At 37.4% G+C, this 25,767-nt stretch overlaps 1 protein-coding gene across 1 annotated transcript; it reads right to left on the bottom strand.

Moving 5' to 3' along the window:
- Positions 1–24,515, bottom strand: MRPL42 (mitochondrial ribosomal protein L42). Its single transcript, XM_078076410.1, has 6 exons — positions 24,441–24,515; positions 22,686–22,849; positions 17,345–17,408; positions 15,402–15,486; positions 9,111–9,274; positions 1–166 (listed from the first exon to the last, which is right to left on the bottom strand). Exons 2-6 carry the CDS (start codon positions 22,753–22,755, stop codon positions 121–123), a joined length of 429 nt encoding a protein of 142 aa, XP_077932536.1. The 5' UTR covers positions 22,756–22,849; positions 24,441–24,515; the 3' UTR covers positions 1–120.
- Positions 24,516–25,767: the final 1,252 nt, after the last annotated feature.

The raw sequence follows: 25,767 nt of genomic DNA, 5'->3' as shown, positions 1-25,767 counted from the left end.
TACATGAAGACATTTTATTATTTTGCTATATAACATATTAGTAAATATACTCAATTGCATTTTCTCAAATGGCAAATGAGACACAAGATAACATCTTTTTAATTCCTGAAAACCTCAGTATCATCTGTCTTTTGGAGGATCCAGTTTCCTACGACGTCTATGATACCTTGAAAAGAAGAAAATATTTGAGATATTATTTTATTAAATATTAACTGTTCCTGAAAGAAATATCAAATTTCTATGATTAGTTTGTTGTTCATTAGTACTCAATGAAATCAATGAAACCTAATATAATGCTAGATATATCCAAGATAAATATCAGACATAGGGCTCGATCCCAGCACCCTGAGATCATGACCCGAGCCGAAGGCAGACACTTAACAGACTGTGCCACTCAGGCGCCCTGGGGAAGTCACACTTTCTTATGATGCACAAATTTCAGTATCTGCTACAATCACTAGCCAGGGGCAAGCACCTTAATTATAGGGTGCCCTTAAAACTTATCAGACTCAGACCCTTGAGAGAATTAAAAACCCACCCTATTAATAATTAACAAGAGAGTTAAACCAAGACTATTCCTGGAAAACCAAGACACACTGTTACCCTTCTTAAATAACACAATGACTCAGTGACATCTAAGTCCACAGTTCTTAACCCAGAGCAGAACTTTTATCTCCTGGTTCACACTGCAGCCTGATGTTCAGATCTGTTTCCTACTGCTGGGAGTAACTAATTTTTGTGCCTCCATGGAAAAATAATAAATAGTTATTTAAATAAAAGAGTACTGCTATTCATACATTTATAGGATCGCTCTACATTTTAAGAAATTTAAAATTATTTTCCAAATCCTTCTTACTTTCCATCAGGCCTTCTTTCAATCCTTCCAACCTTCTTTCCTTCAACATAACTTTGTATGTAGTAGAGCTATGTTAGCTTACTATCTTCTTTTTTAAGAGGTATTATGACAATCAGGATCATTTACCCATTCATTTATTAATTTTTAGATGTGTGAGCATCTACTACATGCCAGCGACTACTGCTAGGTGCTAAGAATTCTGTAGTACACAAAACAAGACAAAATCTCCACCCTCATGAAGCTTACATTCCAGTGCAGGAAACAGGAAAACAAGTAAGTTGGCCAGGGAAGGTTTCAGGGAGTAAAAATCCAAAGGAAGTGAGAAAGCTAGGTTTGCTGATACTAGCAGGAAGAGAATTCTATGTAGTGTGAACAGCAAGTAAAAGGGCTCTGAAGGAAAGGCATGTTCAAGGAATGGCCAAGAGGCCGTGTGGCTGGAACAGAGTAAACAAGGAAGAGAACAATAGGAAATGAGAGTGGAGAGGTAATGGAGGATCAGATCACACAGGTTCTTATAGGTAACAGTTAAGGCCTTTAGCTTTTTTCTGAGTAAGATGGGAAACTATTAGAAGGTTTTCAACAGAACAATTGTAAGAACTAAGGGAAGTTTTAACAATGTTACTCTGGCAACGTGCTAAGAACAGACTATAGAGAAGTAAAGCAGAAGGAGAGAGACCAGTTAGGAAGTAACTTCAATAAATCAGGCAAAAGATGGTGGCATGGACCAGGATGGTGGCAAAAGCAATGGTGATAACTGGTCAAATGTGGATATATTTTGGGAGACAGAGCTAATAGGATTTGCTGACAGATCAGATGTTGGGTGTAAGACAAAGAGAAGAGTCAAGAATGGCACCAAGGTTTCTGGCCCAAGCCACCAGAAGAATGGAGCTAGCATTAACTGAGATAGGGAAGGCTATAGGAGAAGCTGGTTTGTGGGAGACCATCAGAAGCTCAGTTAGAGACAATATTAAGTTAGGATGCCTATTAGACATGTCAAGTAGGCAGCTGGAAGGATATATAGTTCTGGAGGTCAGGGGACAGGTCTTGACCAGAGATAGAATTGGGAGCCATTAGCATGCAGAAGGTATTTAAAGCCATGAGACCGGATGAAATCACTGTCTTAGAAAACGGGACAGGAAGGAGCAGACAACCGAAGACTGATCCTTGAGCACTCCAAAACTTAGAGGTAAAAAAGATGAAAAGGAATCGTAGAAGAAACCAAGATAGCATATGAACTATGGATATGTAAAAAGGGTTTCAATGGTTATTAAGGTTGAATTAAGGAGAAAAATAACAGAAAACCCACACACAACCATTAGGGACTGTAATATTGCTAAAATGACGTGTTCTGGAAAGAATTATAATGGAAAGAATGCACCATCACTTTTGATTTTTTTCATGCCAACTGAGGAAGACTGAAGAAAGGAAAAACAGCTTGTACATAAATGCTAGCAACTAAGGGCACTGACATACTTGTTTTCTGAGTACTGGCGACCCTACAGGCCAACAGGAGATACCTCAGGGGCTGCTGGGGAGGGCAAAACAACTCATAATCACGTCCTCAGCAACTATTTACAAAGGGGCTATCTAACACAAACTGCTGTTGGGAATATGAAAAAAATGGATTTGCATAAAGGGCACCTTTCAAAGAGTATGTTCCAAGTTCCATGACTTCTGGTAAATATAATGTAATGGCTAAGCTAGTTTAATTTGTTTTCATACCCGTAATATCAAAACAGGAAGTAGCAGGAGCTGCATGGTTACATATGTTATCTTTTGAAATCAACCTCTGCACAAATGAATGTAAAAATAGTCATTAGGGCAAAGGCAGAGGGTAAGGAACTAAAAGTTCAATTTAACCCCAAACCCAATGTCCTGGATTTCCTCATCACCCACCTCCCATATTAAAAATTCAAAACAGCCCTAGCACCCACTCTCAGTATAAAGCCCAAATCTAAGAATCTCTGAACTGCCATCCCAAAGTAAATAAAATCACCAGGGTTAGGAAAAGGCAAAAGGCAATTCACAAATTTAGTAGTAACAATATTAACTTTAGACTTCCAGACTTGAGATTATCTAATCACCAATGTTTATTGGCCACTGGGCTATTTCATAGCATCAGTTTTGTACAGTCGTGCTACCTACCCTTCCAGCCCACCCACTCTGGGCGAAGTCAATAATTAAATGCATGTAGGTTCAGGACTGAATGAAGTGAGGCAACACCTTGGGATCATGAAACTCACTTTGCTGACCTTGATTAAGAATTTGATAATAAGGAACATCCTACTCTACCTGAGACTCTCCTAAATAAAATGGGAATTGAATAAACCGACATAATTTGATAGCTAAACTCTGGGAATAAAACTTCTAAGAATCACTGAGAAATTTACCAGTGGACCACCCCCAAAACTAGCATAAATAAAGTACCATTTCAAAGAAAAACTGAGGGGCACTTGGGTGGCTCAGTCGGTTATGCGTCTGCCTTCGGCTCAGGTCATGATCCCAGGGTCCTGGGATTGAGCCCCGCATCGGGCTCCCTGCTCTGCAGGAAGCCTGCTTCTCCCTCTCCCACTCCCCCTGCTTGTGTTCCCTCTCTCGCTGTCTATCAAATAAATAATAAATAAAATCTTAAAAAAAAAAAACTGAACACCTTCAAGGAGCTGTGAAGATAATTAGGTAAGATAATATTTCATCAGACAGCAACTGAGCAAGCACTCACACACTGTATTAAGAATATTGTATTAGAGATCACGTGGAAAAGTACAAAACAAAAGATGCATTCCTGATGAAGAGAGAATAATCTAGAGCAGGAGATGTAAACAAAAAATTACCCACAAATATAAATATAACATTAACAGATATCTAGCCACCTATATAGTTGGGCTAACAGGGGTAACAGCTATTCAAAATGACTATAATCAAATTAAATTTCATGAAGAAAGTGAGCTAAGGGAAAATGACAGAAAAATGAAAGTACTGAAAATCAAAGGAAACAGCATTTAAGATGGCTTAATACTGAAATGAAAAGTAAAACTGGACAAAAAAGCAAAATCCAACTATATTCTACTTCTAAGAAACCCACCTGAAATATAAAGACACAGATAAGTTAAAAGTAACAGAAACAGATAGATCATGTAAACACTAGTCAAAAGAAGCCTAGATGGGCTATATTAATACTAGACAAATTATGTTTCAGGATATGAAATATTAGCAGCAATAAAAAGAAGACTTCAGGGGCGCCTGGGTGGCTCAGTTGTTAAGCGTCTGCCTTTGGCTCAGGTCATGATCCCAGGGTCCTGGGATCGAGCCCCGCACTGGGATCCCCGCTCCGCGGGAAGCCTGCTTCTCCCTCTCCCACTCCCCCTGCTTGTGTTCCCTCTCTCGCTGTGTCTCTCTCTGTCAAATAAATAAATAAAATCTTTAAAAAAAAAAAGATTTTAATTTATTTATTTGACAGAGAAAGCAAGCACAAGCAGGGGGAACAGCAGAGAGAGAGGGAGAAGCAGGCTCCCCACAGAGCAGGAAGCCTGACGCGGGACTTGATCCCAGGACCCTGGGATCATGACCTGGGCTGAAGGCAGACGCTTAACCGACTGAGCCACCCAGGCGCCCCTTACATGATTATATTTTATCTCAAAACCACCATGCAGAATTTACCCGAAGAATATGAAAACACTAATTTGAAAAGATATGCACACCCCTACGTTTATTGCAACATTATTTACAATAGCCAAGACATGAAACAATCCAAGTGTCCATCTATAGATGAATAAAGAAGTAAATAAAGATGAAACATATATATAAACATATATATATGGAATATTACTCAACCATAAAAAAGAATGAAATGTTGCCATTTGTAACAACATGGATGGATCTAGAGGATGTACACTGCTAAGTGAAATAATCAGTCAGAGAAAGACAAATACCATATGATTTCACTCATATGTGTAAACAAAGATAAAAAGAGACAAACCAAAAAACACTTAACTACAGAGAACAAATGGGCAGTTACCAGAGGGGAGGTAGGTGGGGGGACAGATGAAATAGGTAAAGGGGATTAAGAGTACACTTATCATGATGAGCACTGAGTAATGTATAGAATTGGTGAATCACTATATTGTACACCTGAAACTAATATAACACTGGAATTAATTAATCAATTACATTTTAAAAACCACCAGGCAAATTAGGCATTCTTATTTCTATTTTCTTTAAAAAATAACAAGATTAAATAAATAGCTAGTAACTAGCAGAGGGAAGATGATCTGAGTAAGCCCAGGCCCCTTTAAAACAAAGTTGTACACTCAGAAAAGAATTTTGCTTTAATGGAGTTTAAAAAGCACAAGATTGAGTATAATATGAGATAGGTCTATTCATATAGGAAGAGTTTAACAGTGTTTAACTATGGGGCATAAGGAATGAGTAAGTATAAAGAAAATTTCTACTTTACACTTCACTGCATTATTTAAAAATACTTTAAACGAGTGTTTTGTATCGGTTAATAAAAGCTTATTTAAAAAGATATTATATACCCGCAATTATTAAATTCATAATGGGTCCCAGTCTTTTGATTGCCCTAATTTATTTTTATTTTTTTTATTTTTTTTTTTTTTTAAAGATTTTATTTATTTATTTGAGACAGAGAGAATGAGAGAGAGCGAGTACATGAGAGGGGGGAGGGTCAGAGGGAGAAGCAGACTCCCTGCTGAGCAGGGAGCCTGATGCGGGACTCGATCCAGGGACTCCAGGATCATGACCTGAGCCGAAGGCAGTCGCTTAACCAACTGAGCCACCCAGGCGCCCTGATTGCCCTAATTTAAAAATTGTGAAATATTTAATAAAACATCCTTCTATACACTGCTTGATGTTTAAGAAGAGCTCAATGACATCTAGAAATCAACACTTGATAATGGCTTACATTAATCCAAAATAAATATTTAGATAGCAAACAAATACTTGTTGAGTGATTAGTGATCACACCTTAGCTTATTTAAAATTCTGAAAGATGATGCATCACAAGGACAATGCCTATTGGTAAAAATTTTCTTTATATACATAAGCTAGTATCTGGAGTTTTTCTGCTAAACTCCTTATTAGGAGAGATACCGGGATAATCAACTGCATCTAATTAAAGTCTGCTTAAAATTGCAGGTGCCTAGTAATCCTGATGGGACAAGACATACCAGAAGATTAAATTAATTAGCAGTCAAAAGCTAGTAAGCAGTAATAAGATTAAATAAGTAAGATTAAACATAGGTGGGATACTAGACATAAAAGTCTGAGGATAACACGCATGATTTTAAGACTCGCTAATGGTCTTCTTGCCTTCAATTTTGTTCCCTTCAAGTCCCCTTTACAGGACTTTTATAACTACAGTGATTTGGTTATACACAAAAGACGGCAGAAGATTGCAGCGATATGGAACACACAGGAAGAAAACAGGTACTGAAAGTCATCACAGAAGAATTTCAAGATAGGGCTTGAACTAAAATATCTGGATAATGAGACAAAATAAAATATAAACATGAGTGATGTTATGAATCATGGAAAGAAATCTCAGAATACAGTAATGACACAGATTTGGGGCTAAGAAATGGTTTGCTGATTTGTTTCCACATACCCTAAATTATGAAAAACCCAGAGAGTATGTATAAACAAAGTGGGTACTAAATAAGAAAGAAAAATCAAAGAAGAGGAGAGAAAACAGAAGCAGAAATTGAAAGACACCATGGTGGCCAAAAAATTGCAGATTTTTATCCTGGGAAATTGATACAGAAATATCACTTTTATTATAGAAAGATTATTAAGGGAGGAACTTTTTTTTTTTTTTTTTTAGATTTTTATTTTATTTATTCGACAGAGAGAGACACAGCGAGAGAGGGAACACAAGCAGGGGGAGTGGGAGAGGGAGAAGCAGGCTCCCCGCAGAGCGGGGGGCCCGATGTGGGACTCGATCCCAAGACCCTGGGATCATGACCTGAGCCGAAGGCAGTCGCTTAACCGACTGAGCCACCCAGGCGCCCAAGGGAGGAACTTTTTTAAGACAGAAATAGAAGAGCTATGTTTTTGTTATATGAATTTAAAACTCTGGACAGATATCTATTTTGAAATTTCTAAGGACATGATACTGGGAATAAGGGCAAGGAAATTAAAAAATGTATAATGGAGCAAGTTGCATGTCATCTATATAATGAATGTAGTTAAAGCTCTTAGAATGAATTTCAGCAAGACATGGAGTATGAGACTTGAGGAATCTCTATTTTACCTAAGGAATCTCTACTTTACCTAAGGATAAGGGAATCTATTTTACCTAAGGATAAGGGAGGAAGTACCTTCTGAATAAATAAGTAAACCAAGCTCCAGATCCATACATCCATTTGCTTTCAGAAATGCTCCCCACCAGCTTGATCCATTGACCCATCAGACTCAACATGACCAACAATGGGTTCATCTTCCTGTCAAACCTGTTTCCCCACATGTATGAATGGCACCACCATCCACCCAAACACCTCTGTCAGAAACTTGAGAGGCTGCCTGTCTCTTCCCACACACACCTAGTCAGTGACGTACTGCTGTTAATTAAAATTCTTTTTTTCCTCCTTCCTCCTTTTATTTCCTCCTTTTATCAAAGTCCTTTCTTTTATTTTCCCCCTTTCTATTCCCATTTCTGGCCCTTTCATTAAGATCTTCAATAAATTTCACCTAGACTATTATAATAGTTTCCAAACAGGTCTCCCTGACTCCAAACTTTCCATATATCACCTTTCCATATACACCTTCCATGTATCCCAAGTACAGAACCCACTTTATGATTTTCTAATGCATTAATTTTTCTTAAAATTTGGCAATGAAAATAAAACCTAACCTCAGCACAATACAAAATCCTTCATAAGACCTACACTCCTTCCTCATATTCTGGGTCCCATCCAAGCTGAACTACTTGCAATTTCCCCAGCATACTCTATGACATCCTGTTCTCTCTGCCCATGGCTAGCTCCTAACCATTCTTCAAGGCTCAATCACTTGCCTTTGTTTATTTACTATATTATCCTCTCTCTTTGACTATAAACAACTTGTAAACAAGGACTGTATTTTTTATCTCCCAGCACTTAGTAGAGCAGGTGGATGAATGTATATTCATTAATTCCATAAGCATGTCCTGCCATGAAATGTGCCAGCCTAGTGCTTAGTTATTGGTTGACTAAGTGAGTAAGAACAAAGTTTGCTCAAACATAAACCATTAAAAATAGTCACCTCTCAGTTTTGGTAGGGAATAAGATAGATATAAAAGAAAGAAGAATCAAAAGAAGAAAAATATTTAAAGCCAGAGTCAGATAGGAGGTAAGAATCCATGTAATAAAATGTGAGTACTAGCAAACAGGGGCAACTAGTTTCTAAAGGAACTGAGAACTATATACATTGCCCAATCATTTGCTATACCCTATTTTTTTAAACAATAACTTGAAAACTGTTAAATAAATGGATAGGTGGGCTGAGAACAAGGTCAATTATTTGGTAGGAGGATGAATAAAAACAGTAAATGACTATATCACAGAATAGAAAAATTTTCAAGAATTCTCGCAAAATTCACTGAAAGCTTTGGTTAAATTCCCCGACTAAAATAAAAGAAAAAAGAAGTACTATTTCATTTTAGCTACACTATTTGTACATCTAAAAATACCATTTAAGGGCGCCTGGGTGGCTCAGATGGTTAAGTGTCTGCCTTTGGCTCAGGTCATGATCCCAGGGTCCTGGGATCGAGTCCCACATCGGGCTCCCTGCTAGGCGGAGAGCCTGCTTCTCCCTCTGCCTCTGCCTCTCTCTCTCTCTCTCTCTGACTCTCATGAATAAATAAATAAAACATTTAAAAAATATATATATATTAAAAAAAAATAGGGTGCCTGGGTGGCTCAGTCGTTGAGCGTCTGCCTTCGGCTCAGGTCATGATCCCAGGGTCCTGGGATCGAGTCCCACATCGGGCTCCCTGCTCTGTGGGAAGCCTGCTTCTCCCTCTCCCACTCCCCCTGCTTGTGTTCCTGCTCTCGCTATGTCTCTCTCTGTCAAATAAATAAATAAAATCTTTAAAAAAAAAAAAATAAAATAAAATAAAATAAAATAAAAATACCATTTAATAGGTGATCATACTGGGTGTTAATTTCCCCATGCAGACTACAACCTTGGAAGTTTGTTAATGCAAGAAAAGTTACACATTCTTTTAGTTGTCAAGTGGGAGTTAAAGAAAAGAACTTACTGTCCACGAGGATACCAACGGTGCTTAGTAGTAAAGAACATTTTGCTAAGTTGTTCTATCATGGGTCCTTGCTCAAATTGCTCATTTTTTTCTTCTAATCTGGTTTTCAGCACTTGGTCATGCGTTTCTTCATTATTATGCACAGGATCTGGCCGAGGTATAGGCTACAAAATAATCAGAAATCAACAGCATCAAAATATAGGAATGTTAGCCAGCATTTGACTGAGTTTACAATACAACAATTAACACACTCCGGAATTCATTATAGTACCTCAAGGTAGGTAAGTAAGTTTTCAGAACAGAATTTTTACTTAGTTGCATTATTCATTAAAGAATCAGAAATAGGGGCGCCTCGGTTGGTTAAGCATCCAACTCTTGATCTTGGCTCAGGTCATGATCTCAGGATTGTGAGATCGAGCCTCTCGTCAGGCTCTGCACTGGGCATGGAGCCTGCTTAAGATTCTCTCTCCCTACCTCTTACACTGTTGGTGGGAATGCAAGCTGGTGAAGCCGCTCTGGAAAACAGTATGGAGGTTCCTCAAAAAGTTGAAAATAGAGCTACCCTACGACCCAGCAATTGCACTACTGGGTATTTATCCCAAAGATACAAATGCAGTGATCCGAAGGGGCACCTGCACCCCAATGTTTATAGCAGCAATGTCCATAATAGCCAAACTATGGAAAAAGCCCAGATGTCCATCAACAGATGAATGGATAAAGATGATGTGGTATTTATATACAATGGAATATTACTCAGCCATCAAAAAAATGAAATTTTGCCATTTGCAATGACATGGATGGAACTAGAGGGTATTAAGTGAAGTATGTCAATCAGAGAAAAATAATTATCATATGATCTCACTGATATGTGGAATTTAAGAAACAAAACAGAGAGGGCGCCTGGGTGGCTCAGTCGTTAAGCGTCTGCCTTTGGCTCAGGTCATGATCCCAGGGTCCTGGGATCGAGTCCCACATCGGGCTCCCTGCTCGGGGGGAGGCCTGCTTCTCCCTCTCCCACTCCCACTGCTTGTGTTCCTGCTCTCGCTCTCTCTGTCTCTGTCAAATAAATAAATAAAATCTTTTAAAAAAAAAAAAGAAACAAAACAGAGGATCATAGGGGAAAAGAGGAAAAAATAAAATAAGACAAAACCAGAGAGGGAGACAAACCATAAGAGACTCTTAATCATAGGAAACAAACTAAGGGTTGCTGAGGGGAGAGGGGTTGCGGGATGGGGTAAGTGGGTGATGGACATTAAGGAGGGCACGTGATGTAATGAGCACTGGGTATTATATAAGACTGATGAATCACTGACCTCTACCTCTGAAACCAGTAATACATTATATGGTAATTAAATTTAAATAAAAATAAATTTAAAAAAAAGATTCTCTCTCCCTCTTCCTCTGCCCCTCCCATACCTCTCTCTCCTCCCCCTCTTAAAAAAAAAAAGTCAAATATTTTTCCTCTCATATCAAGTTTTGGGTTTCTTTTCCAATAATGAAGTTCTTATTTAATGTTATTGTTCCCCCAATAATAAAGCACTTATTACTTTTTTATTTCCCAAAACTATAAATTGTGCCCATTATTTTTTAACTTGAAAGTTTTTTTTTTTTTTAAGATTTTATTTATTTATTTGACAGAGGGAGACACAGTGAGAGAGGGAACACAAGCAGGGGAGTGGGAGAGGGAGAAGCAGGCTTCCCCGTGGAGCAGGGAGCCAGACGTGGGGCTCGATCCCAGGACCCTGGGATCATGACCTGAGCCAAAGGCAGACGCTTAACGACTGAGCCACCAAAGGCTCCCCTTTAACTTGAAAGTTTACAGTCTCGGGTGCCTGGCTGGCTCAGTTGCTTAACTGTATGCCTTCGGCTCAGGTCGTGATCCCGGGGTCCTGGGATTGAGTCCTGCATTGGGCTCCCTGCTCCATGGGAAGCCTGCTTCTCCTTCTGCCTCTGCCCCTCTCTCTCTCTCTCTCTCTCTCTCTCTCTCACTCTGTGTCTCTCAAGAATAAATAAATAAAATCTTAGGGGGGGGAAAAGTTTACAATCTCTAACCTTGCTTATCATTAAAGTGAGATACAATGAAAATGGTATTTCTTACATCCAAAGGAAACAAAAAAATTTCAGTGTGTTCATTTTAGGTGACTGAAATGTCATCAAATGATGCTTTATGATAACTTGAGTACTTTTTCACCTAAAGACATCAACTACTAAAAATCTCATCTCCTCCCCAACACATTTGAGTGATATAACATATTCCCATCAGTAACACTAGCTCATTAAAGCCTTTAAGAATCACTGTTTTGGAAAGTCAAGTCATGTATATTTTAAATATTACATGATGATGTATGTAACACAAGGTGGTAACATTGTCTTGCTTTACAAATACCATATATACGTATTACAATACAATGAAAATCTGAATTTTTAACCAGAAAGAAAATAATTCAAACATAAATGTCTTTACATTCATACACTATTAATGACAACTACTACATTCTCCCATTGTATTAAATGCTATAGCATATAATTATATTTGTTAGGCATATGTACATAAAAAATAAGACTTCTTTAAAAAGCAGTATCTAAGCACATGAAGGTGGCACAACTGACTCAATACTACAGAAATGCAAAGTAACAAAAAGATATTAGTGAGAGGTAGAATAGGAGCCAAGTCAGAGCCTTGTTACAGAGGGCAGAATGCATTCTACAAGGAATAACAAATATTAAAAGTAGGAAAGAACACACGATAAAGAGATAAACTTTAAAATGGATCTTGAGGGCACCTGGGTGGCTCAGTCGGTTAAGCACCTGCCTTCGGCTCAGGTCATGCATGATCCCAGGGTCCTGGGATCTCCTGCTCAGCAGAGAGTCTGCTTCTCTCTCTCCCTCTGCCCCTCCCCCCGCTCATGCGCTCTCTCTCTCTCTCTCTCTCTCTCAAATAAATAAAATCTTTAAAAAAATAAAAATGGATCTTGAGAAATCAGATTATGAAAGGCCTGCAAAGTTAGACTTGTAAGTAACAATTTGAGATAAGTAGAAATAAGGAACCACTTAGTGTGGGAGGGAATGAGCAGGTAGTATAATAAAGAAGTTAAGAACTTGAGCTTTGGTTTCTAATTCTACCACTTAATAGCTCTGTGACCTTGGACAAGTTATTTAAGCTCTTAATTTCCCTTTCTGTAAAGTCAGAGAAATAATACCTACCCAAAAGGGCTTGGTGAGGATTAAATGAAATAATAATATATGGTATGCTTAGCTGTCCCTTGTACTCTTAAGAGTTCAATACTGGTAGGTAGCTACTAAGATTTCTTTAAGGCCTCAAACAGGAGAGAATTTACTTTAAAGAAAAAGTCCTCCTTAGACATTTAAAGTAATTTTAAAAGATCATTACTTGTATGTAAAGTGAAATATTAGTAAGTGTCTTTGCAAGTTACTATGAGACCCTCAGAGGCCTAGCAAACACAGGATTAGAACTTATAATAGTTTTCTCTCTTTTAGGTGACTATACTTGTTGCTAAAGATCAAATGTTTTTAGTATTATCAAAAGTTAAGTTGTTTCCAAGTATTCATGAATGTTCCATTGTCTCTCTTCCTATTCCCAAGCAGGCTCAATTCTAATATATCACAAATTCTCTCTGCTTTGTATGATTAAACACACTTCTTTTCCAGGCACATAGATAAAAGACATCGGAATTAATGGATTCTTCAAAGTCTATATACCAAGAGCCTCTGGCTGATTCAGAATTGATTTTTAGGTAGCATTTGATCTCCTTGATCAAACTTCAAAGAAAGGACACATGACTATTTCAAAAAAGGAAAAACTAAAATAAAACTGTCAACTTTAAAAAACATTCAGAACTGTCATCCTGAATTTTCCTTGTTTCTCTTAAGAATTTTCAAAATTTGACTTTTGAAATTTTCCACCAAATCAGCCACTAAAAGAATTGCCTAGTGCTTACATTTTAGTATTTCCAAGTCATTATTTTTGCCCCTGGTGTAATATCTTTATTTTCGTAAACTAGAAATCCTAAATTCTAGAAAAACATTTTTAGAATATTAGTACTTTTAATAAAATATATACTCGGCAAAAGAAGAAGGAAGGATCTTTCTTCACAGATCTGGATCTGTGGAAAACAATCAACATGTTTTAAATTCAAATTACCAGAAAACCAAACATGCAAACCATCCTAATTTTCTTAAAGCCAGTCTCAGTAGGTATTTCTACATATGACCAGGATCTTTGTATGCAGTTGCTTTTCAGGGCCTAGAGAATCAAAGGTCACCCTGGAGTTGCAGCAGCCCTACCTCCTTGAGAAAAGAAAAAAAATCAAGACTAAACTTCAAGTCATGTTGGAGGGTATTTATTTATTATCATGTACTATCTGCATGAGATTTGTAAATCTAGATTCAAAAAGAACATAGTGTATTCTAAATTCTAACAGTAACGTGTTTTCAAGAATGTTTCTTATTGTGCAGCCCAATCTACAATTTATTACTTGAGAAACAAAAAAATTCCATGCTTCCCCATGTGAATGTCTCTTAGCCCTAAAACAGAAAACCCATAAGCATGAAGAGAGAGGAACAAATTTATTCATTTAATCAACACATATTTAGTGTTCACTTACCAAGTATAGGTGTTATTCCAGATGCTAAGGATATACCAGAGAACAACACAGAGCCCTGTCCTCATGGAGGTTACATTTTAGTGATGGGAGATAGACAGAAATACAAGAAAGTATCTATTGTGCCAGAAATGATACAAGCCATTGAGAAAAGACAACAGGAAGGAGCCCAGCAGTACCGGTACTACATTAAGCCCAGAGGTAGGAGCCTGCCTAATGTACCTGAAGAACAGCAGGGAGGCCAGTGTGGTGAGCAGTGGAATGATTACATGTAAAGTGATAAGAGTGATCTTCTAGACAAGAGAGAGAGAAAGACAGAAAGAGGGAGGGAGAGAAAGAGGGAGGAAGGAATACTGATGATGTGGGAGAGGAGACAACAGCTACAATGGGAGTGCAACAGAAAAAAAGGAACCAGGGAGTTGGACATGTATGCAAGGCAGTGATTATAATGATGGACCATGGAATCTATGCCAGGCAAGGAGAGAAGTGAGAATGTGTGAGATGCATGAGGGCTAAGAAAAAGTGCTTTGATCAATGGATGTAGGTCTCAATGAGGAGATGAAGAATTCTTGGAGCTGGGAGACTGGGGGAACTGGTAGGAAGCTAGTGGAATTCTTGAAATCTAGACTGGCAGGAAGGAGGAGCAGGTATTTGTGATTAGAACATCTCTAAAATACAGCAGTGGGAGTGGAGGCTGAGGTAGGGGAAAAAGATGAAGTGAGAGGTCAGGGCACAATACAGCGAGAGCTGGAGTGTTTACAAGCCAAAAGTCAGTGATTTATGCCTATTTTCTACACACTGCCCCAAGAAATGAAATGAAAGAGGTACTGGATTATTGCCTATGATATGTGGCTAGAATACAAAGCAGGCAGACAAAATGGTGAGGTTAAAAAGGGAATAAAAACTAGCAAAATAAAATTAAGCTATTTTCTCAAATCAACCATTATTCTGACCCTAATGATGATTTTTAAAAAACAGGTACCACTAGATGCATCATGTGACGATTTGAATTATCTAATTCTTTTCTCCTCAAAGAGCAAATCAAACATTACTAAATATAGTAAACTAAGGCTTAAAGACATAGAAGGAAGCATTTCAAATATAAAATAAGAAAAAGACTTGGGTCAAGCTAAAATAAATCGTACTGAAGACAAAAGCAAAACTTCCTCTATCTAGTACTTGGCTTTTGAAAAAATATGGAAAAAATTAAACTAGTCCTTAAAATATATGCCCATGTTGACCCATTAGAAAAAACTGGAAAAAAAAATTCACCAAACATGAAACGGATTATCAGAACCAATATAATATAAAAGGTATAAAACAGCATACCAAAATACAAGTTTTTCATGATTTATTAGATTACAATATAAGGTAGTATGGGACAATGTGTTTTATAAATCTGTACTAGCCAAAAATCACCTACCAGATTTTAGACCAGAAAACTGACGCCATAATTGTGTTTAAATGGTTCACTCTGTATACTGAAAAAGTCTTTAAAGAAAGAAGATGAAAAAGATATGAGAAAAACTGAAATAGTAAAATAAAAACCAAAAAAAGATATAAACCAAATAAAGGAAATCAAACAATTCCATTCTCTTTGGATACTGTAAGGAAATGTGAATATTTCTAACAGCAAATTATAAATTACAAGAGATTTTCTCATACATACTTTTGTATGTTCATATGGAATGTCCACAGAAGGGTGGTAGCATACTATTGTCCTGCCATCCGATGTCAAAGCAAGCTCTACTTTGCTAAAAAAGAATGTTTTAGAAACAGAGTTATACTGTATTCAAGACAGAATGATTTTCTTAGAGATAAAATTAATTAACCATAAATCCCTGAAGAATAGATGCTATGGCACTAGACTGGCAGACCTGGTACCTGTATCAGAGGGGACAACTCAGACCATCCCACAAAATATGTCAGCTTAACTACCACAACAAACCATTAATGCATAACCCACTCTTTTACCTATTTGTTTTTAGACTATCCAAATCTTTGGGAGGGATCTTCATGTTTACTCATCACTATTATTAGAACTTTTTTTCCTTATCTAAAAACTACCCTCAGGGTGCCTAGGTGGCTTAAGTCAGTTAAGCGTCTGCCTTCAGTTCAGGTCATGATCTCGGGGTCCTGGGACGGAGCTCCATGTCAGGCTCCCTGCTCAGCTGGGAGTCTGCTTCTCCCTTTCCCTCTGCCCCTGACCCTGCTCGTGCTCTCTCTCTCTAATAAATAAAATCTTAAAAAATAAAAACTACCTTCAAAAAGCTGTAAGAAGTATATTACTTTGTTAAATTATTAAAATTAAATATCAGCAAAGTACATAATCTTTCAGGCAAAGGATCACCTGAATTTCCAATCATAAAGATTGCAGCTGAGCCCTTTTTCTAGATCAAGTGCCTTCTCCAAGTGCCTTTCGCGGAACAGTACAGCTGTAAGAAGTCTCCCGTAAAAAGAGTTCTGCAGTCAAATAAATTTGGGAATTACTGAATACTATCCCTTCCCTCCACTGATATCCCTCAGAAGAACATATTTTGGGCAATACCCCTCTAAATATTTTTTCCAGCAATATTCTGGCTGGATCTCACCCAGGTACCAACTGACCAAGACTATTTTTCAAAGATCCTATCAACTATTATACTCAAATCCACATACATTCTAAGGAGCACAACTTTCAGCTTTCATTAACCTTATGTGTTCTCTAGGTACCTATAAATTTAAGTTTCTAAGGTTTCAATACTAACCAGATTTGAACTAGATCGGCAATTAAACACTACAGTGTATTTTAGCTAACGTAAGATAACAGTATTAGGTTGTTTCACCACGATTTTAAGATCAAATAGCATAACACAGCTATAATGAACACTTAATCTATCAAGTGATTTTTGATGAAGAATGGAGTTTTATATAATACACAACACTTATAAGAGTCAATCTTTTCAGGTTTAAAAAGTGTTACCTATTACCTAGTCTAATTTCATCACTATCTTAGTACCTACTAAGTATACACTTAAAATTCAAATTAAAACTAGTGTCAAGAAGGAAAAAAATATTTTTTTACCAAAATTTGCAATAAAAACATCATAGCTTAAGAAAATATGTTGAGTTTCTGTACATCAGACTACTACAGAGAAGAAAACATCTTAATCATATATTATTCCTTGTTCTTAGCATAGTGACTAGAATTGAGTAAGTACCAAATAAATTGTGACTGAATTAAATTATTTGTAATTTAGGGTTATTCAACATCAACCAAAAGATAAGATAAATAAATGCTTAAGCTAATAGATATGAACCCCAAGAGAAAAAACAAAAAAAACTAACTTTTCCAAAAAGCTAAAGAATGCTTTAGGATAAAAGATAGCATTTCTAACAGCATGTCTGTCTTACAACAAATTAAAGATTCACTGAAACACAATGATAATGATTTTTATTTAAAACATTTATGAGCCCAGATACTGTGTAAATAAGGCCGCTGAAATAATTTTTAAATACAAAATTAAAGAATAATCAGAAAAGAAAGCAGAAAATACCAAAATGAGAAATAAAATTAAAACATTTCAGATACAACTAACAGACTTATTTTTTCAACTGAATTTAAATACATACCAATTATAGTCATCTGGTAGAGAAGAATATGTAGATTTATGACAAACACAATATAAAGCTCCGTCTGCAAAAACCCCAAGCAGTAAAATGGATTTAGTTCATTTGAGCATATGTTCTCACATAAATGTAAAGCTAGTTTCATTCATTCAACCAATATTTACTGTTTACTATGAAACAGGGGTGTACTAGAGATCGGGGATTCAACAAGATCTAGTCCCTGCTCTCAAAAAAGGTACAAGTCTGGTGAGAGACAATTCCAATATAAATGACAAGCCTTGTTAGGATGGGTAGGCATTGGGAGAGGGCACACAGACAGGTTACAAAATAGGACTGTGCAGTTTTAAGAATGCCTTTCCAGTGAAGATGATGTCTAAGGTGCTCTGAAGGATGGAGGGATAAGCAGGAGTTGGCAGGGGTGAGTACAATGTTCCTTGTAGGGAGTTACAAGTGCTAAGGATCAGAGGAATACAGGAAGGATTTAGGTATTCTAAAAACTTGTAAAAATAAATAAATAAATAAAAACTTTGTGAGACCAAGTGCATGGTACAAAGGGAGTATGTTAAGTGATGAAATACAAAATAAACTGTTCAAATTTAACTTTTCTTAATCAAAATGCTCAGATTTCAAAGCATATTTTCCTTTTTTAGAATATCTGCAAATTCAAGAGCCATAATTACTTTGTTTCTCCTATGTTCAGAGAAACAGTGTTCCTTTAAATACAAAGAAAAAATGTAAATGTAGCTCAGTATAGTTAAAAACAGTTCTGAATAGGGTAGTCCTCCCCCACCCATGTTTTTGTTTTTTGCAGTTTCAGTTACCCAAGGTCAACCACAGTCCAGAAGCAGATGATCCTCCTCCTGACACAGTGTCAGGTCAGGAGTAGCCTAATGCTATATCACAATGCTATGTCGTTCACCTTGCTTCATCTCATCACATAGACATTTTATCTCACATTATCATAAGAAGAAGGGTGAGTACAGGACAATAGAGAAAGACCACATTCACGTAATTTTTATTACAGTACCTTATTAGAATTGTCCTATTTTGTTATTAATTATGGTTGTTAATCTCTACTGTACCTAATTGGTAAATTTATCACAGGTATGTATGTATAGGAAAAAGCATAGTATATATAGGGTTCAGTACTATCCACAGTGTCAGGCATCCACTGGGAGTCTTGGAATGTATCCTCCACAGATAAGGGAGAAATATTTTATATGCTGGCTAAAGCCAAGGATCAACTTCTCTCAACTGAGCCTCCTGCTCCTCAGTATGAAATGCAATCCCCATTTTGTTCAAATACCATTCATCCTTCAAAGTTTAATGCTACTGTTCCATGAAATCCTTTTTCTCCTCCCTGCCCCACAATTCCCATCACAGAGAAAGGAGTGGTCTATTGTACATGTCCCAAAACCTATGCTTCACTTGACATTGCTGTATCTTCTTTGTGGTCTTTTTTTTTTTTTTCTGCATCAGTTATTTATATGTATCAAAGATGTGTAAATAAGATCATTTTCCATCTTTGTATATTCCTCCTTTCCCCAAGGGCTGCATATAGAGGTCTAAACATAAATTCTTACTCCAAAGCATAAAAAGTGCCTTAACAAAACTCACTTCTATCATAAAAGATTGCTCAGCAAAATGTCAATCCCAAAATTCTATTGATGTAAGACTATAAAATACAAAGAATTAGAAATTTAACCTCATCTCTCAAAAGATTTGGTTTTCGATTATCTGTGCTAATATAGAGGAACATTCAGCATGACAAGTCAGAGGATGACATAAACATCATTTACACTTATTTTATTTTCTTCACACTGTTGGGAATCTTCTTAATTATGTATGAATTAATACTAAAAGAAGTTTGTAGTCTCTGAATATAAACCAGCTAGGTGATATACATATTCACTGAAAGAAACAGGGCTGGGCTAGGTGGCAGAGGCAGGACAGACAGAATTAAATGTTTTTAAAATAGGCAGGAGGGAAAACTCAAGACAACAGTATTTCAGTTCAACAAGAAACTGTTAAATTTCTACCCTGTACTTAAACACAGACATTTGTTTGTACCTTCATGACATACATGACATTTTATGTCATATTCAGGTATTTCTTATTTCCATAGATGTCTGCTTCACCTACAAGTGTAGATAAGTTCCTTAAGGCCAGGAACCACACCTCAATCATGACTCTGTCCCCTCCAGTGGCTACTAACAGAGAAGTGACTGCTGAACTGTGTCTAAAATGCTAACTTCTTCACAGTTAGTACATAATTAGAGATATTCATCTGACACTTTATCAAGAGAAAAACTCTAAATATGGTAAATATCAGAGGTTTTAAATATATAATTAGAATTGGGGCGCCTAGGTGACTCAGACGGTTAAGCGTCTGACTCTTGATTTCAGCTCAGGTCATGATCTCCAGGGTCCTGAGATTGAGCCCCGCATCAGACTCTGTGCTCAGTGGTCTGCTTGGGATTCTCTCTCTCTCTCTCCCTCTCCCTCTGCCCCTCCCCACACCCCCGCACACGAGCGCATGTTCTCTCGCTCTCAAATAAATAAACCTTTAAAAAAAAAGAATTAATGCCAAAGTTAACATCAATCAACTCAATTTACCAAAAAGAATTTCAATGAATCAGCTCTCCATAATTTACAGGCTATTCTTGTTATGTATACATATGTTTAACTGCTTTTTGATAAGATCTATAAAAACTGACAGTCCCACTTAACCTTCAAATGCTCAATATTTTAAGTTACTACAGGAAAGAAGATACAGTAGAAAGTGTTTTAGACTAAATAAGATGGGAAGACCCAAGTCTCGATCACAGCTCTCATCTATCTGATATACAACCGTGGGTAAGTTTCTGAGGGGTCAGAGAACTCAAGTTCCTTCATCTTCATAGAACACCTACCATTGTAGTATTATTCAAAGTTGTAAAATTCAAAGTTGTAAAGATCAAATGACTTAGTATGCTTAAAAACCCTTAAAATATTCTACATTCCCATTGTTGATTGTATATTTTGGAAGGTTTTAAATGTTCCTTTTGGCAAATGGGAGGCCTTTTTATTTCTGCTCACTGAACTTTCTCCCTTAATCATGGTTTTGCTTTGCCTCTAATCTTAATGTTCTTCCTTTTCATATAAGATATCAATAATAGTAATAATACTTTACCTTCAATAATAGTAATTATAGGACTTGTGGAGAATAAGGGGCTTCAGGATGCAAGAAGTTAGGCAGTCACTGAATATTAGGATGACTGAGTAATAATGAAATAATTTTCTGGGGTAACTTAAATTAATTCTTAGTTAACTAGATATTTTGACAACTCCAGTCCATTCAAATCAGCTCACAAATATTTATCACCTACCAGGTATGAGAGGTACTAAAGAAACCAAAATAAATTAGACACTACAAATTTATAATCTAGTAGGTAAAGTATACATAGATAATTTTCACTTATCCAGGGGCAGATTAACTGGTTTTCAGATTAACCTCAGTGAGGGCTAACTGCTGTTTCAGGAAATGGACTAGGAAAAAATGATTAGGTCTGATTTACCATCAGCCTTGAGGCTGGGTTCTAGTCAGGGCAAAGGGTTAAGCAAGCAGAAGTCTCTCTCCCAATTCTCAACAACAAAAATGCTCCTAAGTGATCAAGAACCGACTACTGTTTTGTTTTGTTCTCATTGATTTTTCTTCTTTTTAAGGGAGGGATGAGAGAGAGAGAGAAAGGAGGGGGAGAGGGAGAAAGAGAATCTAAAGTAGGCTCCACACTCAGCACAGAGCCCAATGCGGGACTTGCTCTCACAACCCCGAGATCATGACCTGAGCCAAAATCAAGAGTTGGACGAGGGGCGCCTGGGTGGCTCAGTCAGTTAAGTGTCTGCCTTCAGCTCAGGTCATGATCGCAGCATCGAGCCCACTATTGGGCTCCCTACTCAGTGGGGAGTCTGCTTCTCCCTCTCCTTCTGCCCCTCCCCCTCCACTTGTGCTCTGTCTCTCCCTTTCTCTCTCAAATAAATCAGTAACATCTAAAAAAAAAAAAAAAGTTGGACACTTAACCAACTAAGCCACCCAGGGACCCCCTGATTTTAGTTTATATCTAAAGTCTCTTAACAATCTCCTCCTAATTTACTTGATTAAATCTACTTTTTACCTTAGTTTTCAACACTTTTCCCCTAACTCAATAAACAAACATTCAATTACAAATGGCAATAAATAGAAAACATGAAGGAAGAGATTAAGGTCAGCCAGAGATGTGTAAAAAAGTTGGCTTGCATAGGTAAAGAAGAAAAAGCAAACTGATTATTACACTCTAACCATTATCTGCTTTAGAAATGGAAGAAGAGAGTTCACAGAGGAAAGGGAGAGTGAAAGCAAGACTGGTTGCGAAATAAGATTTTAATAATAGTCTATTTATTTATATGGGCCAATGTTTTGACTATCAAACATGTATCAAGAGGCTCTGAAGAAAATATTAGACCATGCACATTTCTTTAAAAAAGAAAGGTACAAAAAAAAAAAAAAAAGAAAGGTACAAATTATATATTAAATTACAAATTCCTTTTCTTTAAAACTAGGTGTCATGCCCAACATGGGGCTTGAACTCATGACCCTGAGACTGAGAGTTGCATGCTCTAACTGACCCAGCCAGGTGCCCATATAAATTATAAATATTTTACATACTATGACATATAAAATGCATTTTTATATTAAACATACATATTTTTAAATGGCTAAGTACACAGAAAACATATACTGAAATCCTAAATATTAGCAATGATTTTTATAAGATGAAATTGTAAATTTGCCTTTTACTTGCTAATTTTAAGAACTACTAAAAAAGTGATATGTGAAAACATAGTGAACATAAGTGATTCAAACCAGAGAAAGTTCCTCTTTGTCAATCCCTCACTTGCCCTCAGCTAAACCCCACTAGTGGTCTATACAGATAACCTTTTTGGTCCACACCTTTTACTCTGTATTTATGCATATACCTATACAGGTATACGGTAGATCATCTTTTAAATGCACAAATGGGATCATACAATAAATACTGTTCCGTGACATACTTTTCCCCCCTTCTATTTAGAGATCTTTTCATGTTGGTAACAGCTGTTGATATTCATAAAGATGTGCCAAAATTTATCCACCCCTTTTGATAGCCATTTAGACTTTCTCCCCTTTTCCATTATTGCAAACACTCCTATTAAGAGGCATATACAATAACTAAACACTTCTTTTTTTGCCTAATAACTAAAGACTTTAAATCTTCTACAGCGAACATGGATTTCTATAATATTCGAAAAATTTTAAATCTCTTTTTAAACATGAAAAAAATCTCACTTTGAATTGGAAATAAATGTTTCCAGATAGCTCTGTTTGATATCGCCCATTTTACTGCTGCTAACGCCATGGTGAATCAAGATGCTTATTAGGTGGTGAGAAAGAAGATGATTTGAAGAGAAACTGATTTTAAAATCTTCTTGCAGGTATACCTATTTTCATCCCTGCATAAAAGATAAAGAAAAATTAATGCCTATGATAAATTAAAGTGATACAATATATTGAACGCTACAAGAACAAGGGGAATCGCTAGCTAGAACTACAGTCACAAGAAAACCTTCTAAACAACTTTCCATTTCCATGCAAAAATGACAAAGAACAACACCAAAATATAAGACCCAACGCCCTGGAACTATGTCCATTACTATTTTTCTTAAATGCACACTTCTCAGCACCTAGTATAGTTCTTTCCATTTAGTGAGCACTCAGCAAATGTGTAATTCCCCTTAGAAAACAGTCACTCACACATGCTACACAAAGCATCCTCCTTCATAATGCTAATGAGTCTGTGTGCAGCCTCTCAGGTGCCATACACATGATCTTACTACATCACTTGAAGTAGGATTGTTTCTAATTAAATTAAAAATTAAACAAGGCCTATCCTTTACCTATTAAATACTGATTTAGAGGAACACATATAAACACTCTAAAGTCCCAAGTAAAATTTCACCCTCTTACATATGTACAAGGTTTTTAACTTTCCAAGGTGCTTTCACTACCATTTCATTTTACTCTATTAATCATGACAGGTATCTTTATTTCATTCATGAAAAAACTAAAGTACAAAATTTAAATGATTTGCTTTCAAGAACTTTAGAGCCAGTCACTTATAAACTGGGAAACTTTGGGCAAGTCATTAACTAAACGACCCTCTGTTTCTTCCACAGTAAAATGGGGAAAACAACCACAACCTCCATGGCTTTTGTCAGTAAATGACTTATAACCATTGCTACATCCCTTGTTTTTAATTAGCCTCAATGACTATTCGTTCCCTTCCCCCAATAGTGATAAAATGGAATTGGGACATAGGCCTCACAGTCTTACTTGCTAGACTAAATTACGCAGGGTGATTCCCTGCACCGTCAGTACATTTGCACTACTTTCCTGAGTTCATACAGTGTGCTTTTTACAGTTTATAACCCCGTTTCCCTATACATTATATGCTCTTTCACAAGTCTGTGAAGTAGGCGTCTCCATTTTATACACTGAGAACCTGAGGTTCAGAGAGGTCAAACGATTTACCTGCCCGCTATACCGCTGCTTTATAGGTGGCATGGGTGGAACGCAAACCCATGTCTTCTGACTACGAACCAAGAAACAAAATATCTGGGGGGACATTAGATCCCCTCAATCAGGGCAACTGGAAAGTCAGATTACTCACTCCAGGGAGAGAAATTCAGACAGTAAATTCCTTGGCCCAGAATTCAACCCCGAAGGAAAAACTCCCGAGACCTTCGAAGGATTCGCGGTTTGAGGAATATGCTACGAGGAGCATCGGGACTAGCACCCAAGAACAAAACCGAAAGACTTGGACTGCAGGGGTCCCCGAGCGATCCGCCGAGGCACGAGGGGAGCCCACAGGAAGGGCACGGCCATACGCCAACCCTTCTGCAGGACGGATTGAGAATGGTGACACCAGGGGCTTTACCCTGCCGCGAACGATAGGTAGAACACATCGACATCTCCCCATAAGGCTTCTGGACCTGCCTAGCTTTTAGAAACTCCTTAACCGGAGGAAGAGAGGGTAGCAGTTACCTGACAGCCGCTCACCGCGAGCCCGCCATTTTACCTCAATCCGGGTCCTAGAAGACACCGCTTCACGCACCTCCCTGGTCCGCGGGGCACTCTGGGAAATGTAGTCTCCGCGGGAAGAGCTCCGGGTGGGCTGAGAGCCGGATCTATTGAACTTGTTCCCGTGTTTAGCTGAAGATGTTTGCCTCAACTTGAGCTCATGAACCCCCCTCTCCCCAAAAAACAAAATCACTGACCCATGCACACATCCTTAGAAAGTAGCAAGCACTATCTTTTTAAAAACTTTGTACAAATAATTAGAGGAGTTCGAGATCGATTCTTGTTGAGTAAGCTAAGGTTTCCTGGGGGGAAGAAGTAATTTCAGAGAAGCACTGAAGGCCGATGGGGTTGGATTTGACGTTTGACATAGGGAAGTGGGGAGGCCCTTCCACCTGAAAGCCCAAAACTGTTCTGAGAATTGTGCTCGCTATTCATTATGGAAGGAAGAAAATGTGCAGAATCCTGGACCTTGCCTTATATTTTTGTGAGGCGAGGAGGCCCCCGGGCCTTTGTACTTCCTGTTCTCATTGCCAGCAATGCTTCTCTCTCACCTCTTCTCATGACCACTGCCTTATTTTATACAGGTCTTACTCAAATATCATCTCGGAGAAGACCATATCAAGAAAAGAGCTTCATCTGCCCTTATCCCATTGCTCTCCTTTATTATTCTTCATAACATTTACCATTATATAACATTCTGTTATCATTTGTTTCCTTGTTTAATGTCTGTCTCTTATGCTAGAATTCAAGCTCCATGAAGGCAGGAACAAGTATCTATCATGTTTTATACTCTATATAAACCCAACATGTAGAACTGCATTTGGCCCCATTGTAAGCCTCCAATATTTGTTGAATGAATGAAACAATAACACTGCAGATATCCAAAGCAGTAGATGATTGACTGCTGAAGCAGAGTTTAGCCTGGGAATTCCTTTCCCAAATGATTTGCAAAATTTTGTATATATCTACATTTTTCTGAAAAGAATTCATAACTTTTATCGTGTATTCAAGGGGGACAATAAACTCCTCAAAAGTCAAGGGCCATATGATATGAGTGCCTGGATGGCTCAGTTGGTTAAGTGTCTGACTCTTGATCTCACCTCAGGTCTTGATCTCAGGGTTGTGAGTTCAAGCCTTGTTTTGGGCTCCACGTTTTAAGCCTACTTAAAAAACAAAAACAAAAACTTAAGGCCATAGTCCTGAGTAGTTAATATTGAAAATAAGTGAACATAATATAAGTTCACAATAAAGAAAAATAAATGTGGGCTGTTTGGGTGTCTTTCCTTATTTT

This window comes from Halichoerus grypus, chromosome 6 (assembly GCF_964656455.1).
Source record: "Halichoerus grypus chromosome 6, mHalGry1.hap1.1, whole genome shotgun sequence".
Taxonomy (NCBI): Eukaryota; Metazoa; Chordata; class Mammalia; order Carnivora; family Phocidae; genus Halichoerus; species Halichoerus grypus.
This window is presented reverse-complemented; position numbering and strand designations above follow the sequence as displayed.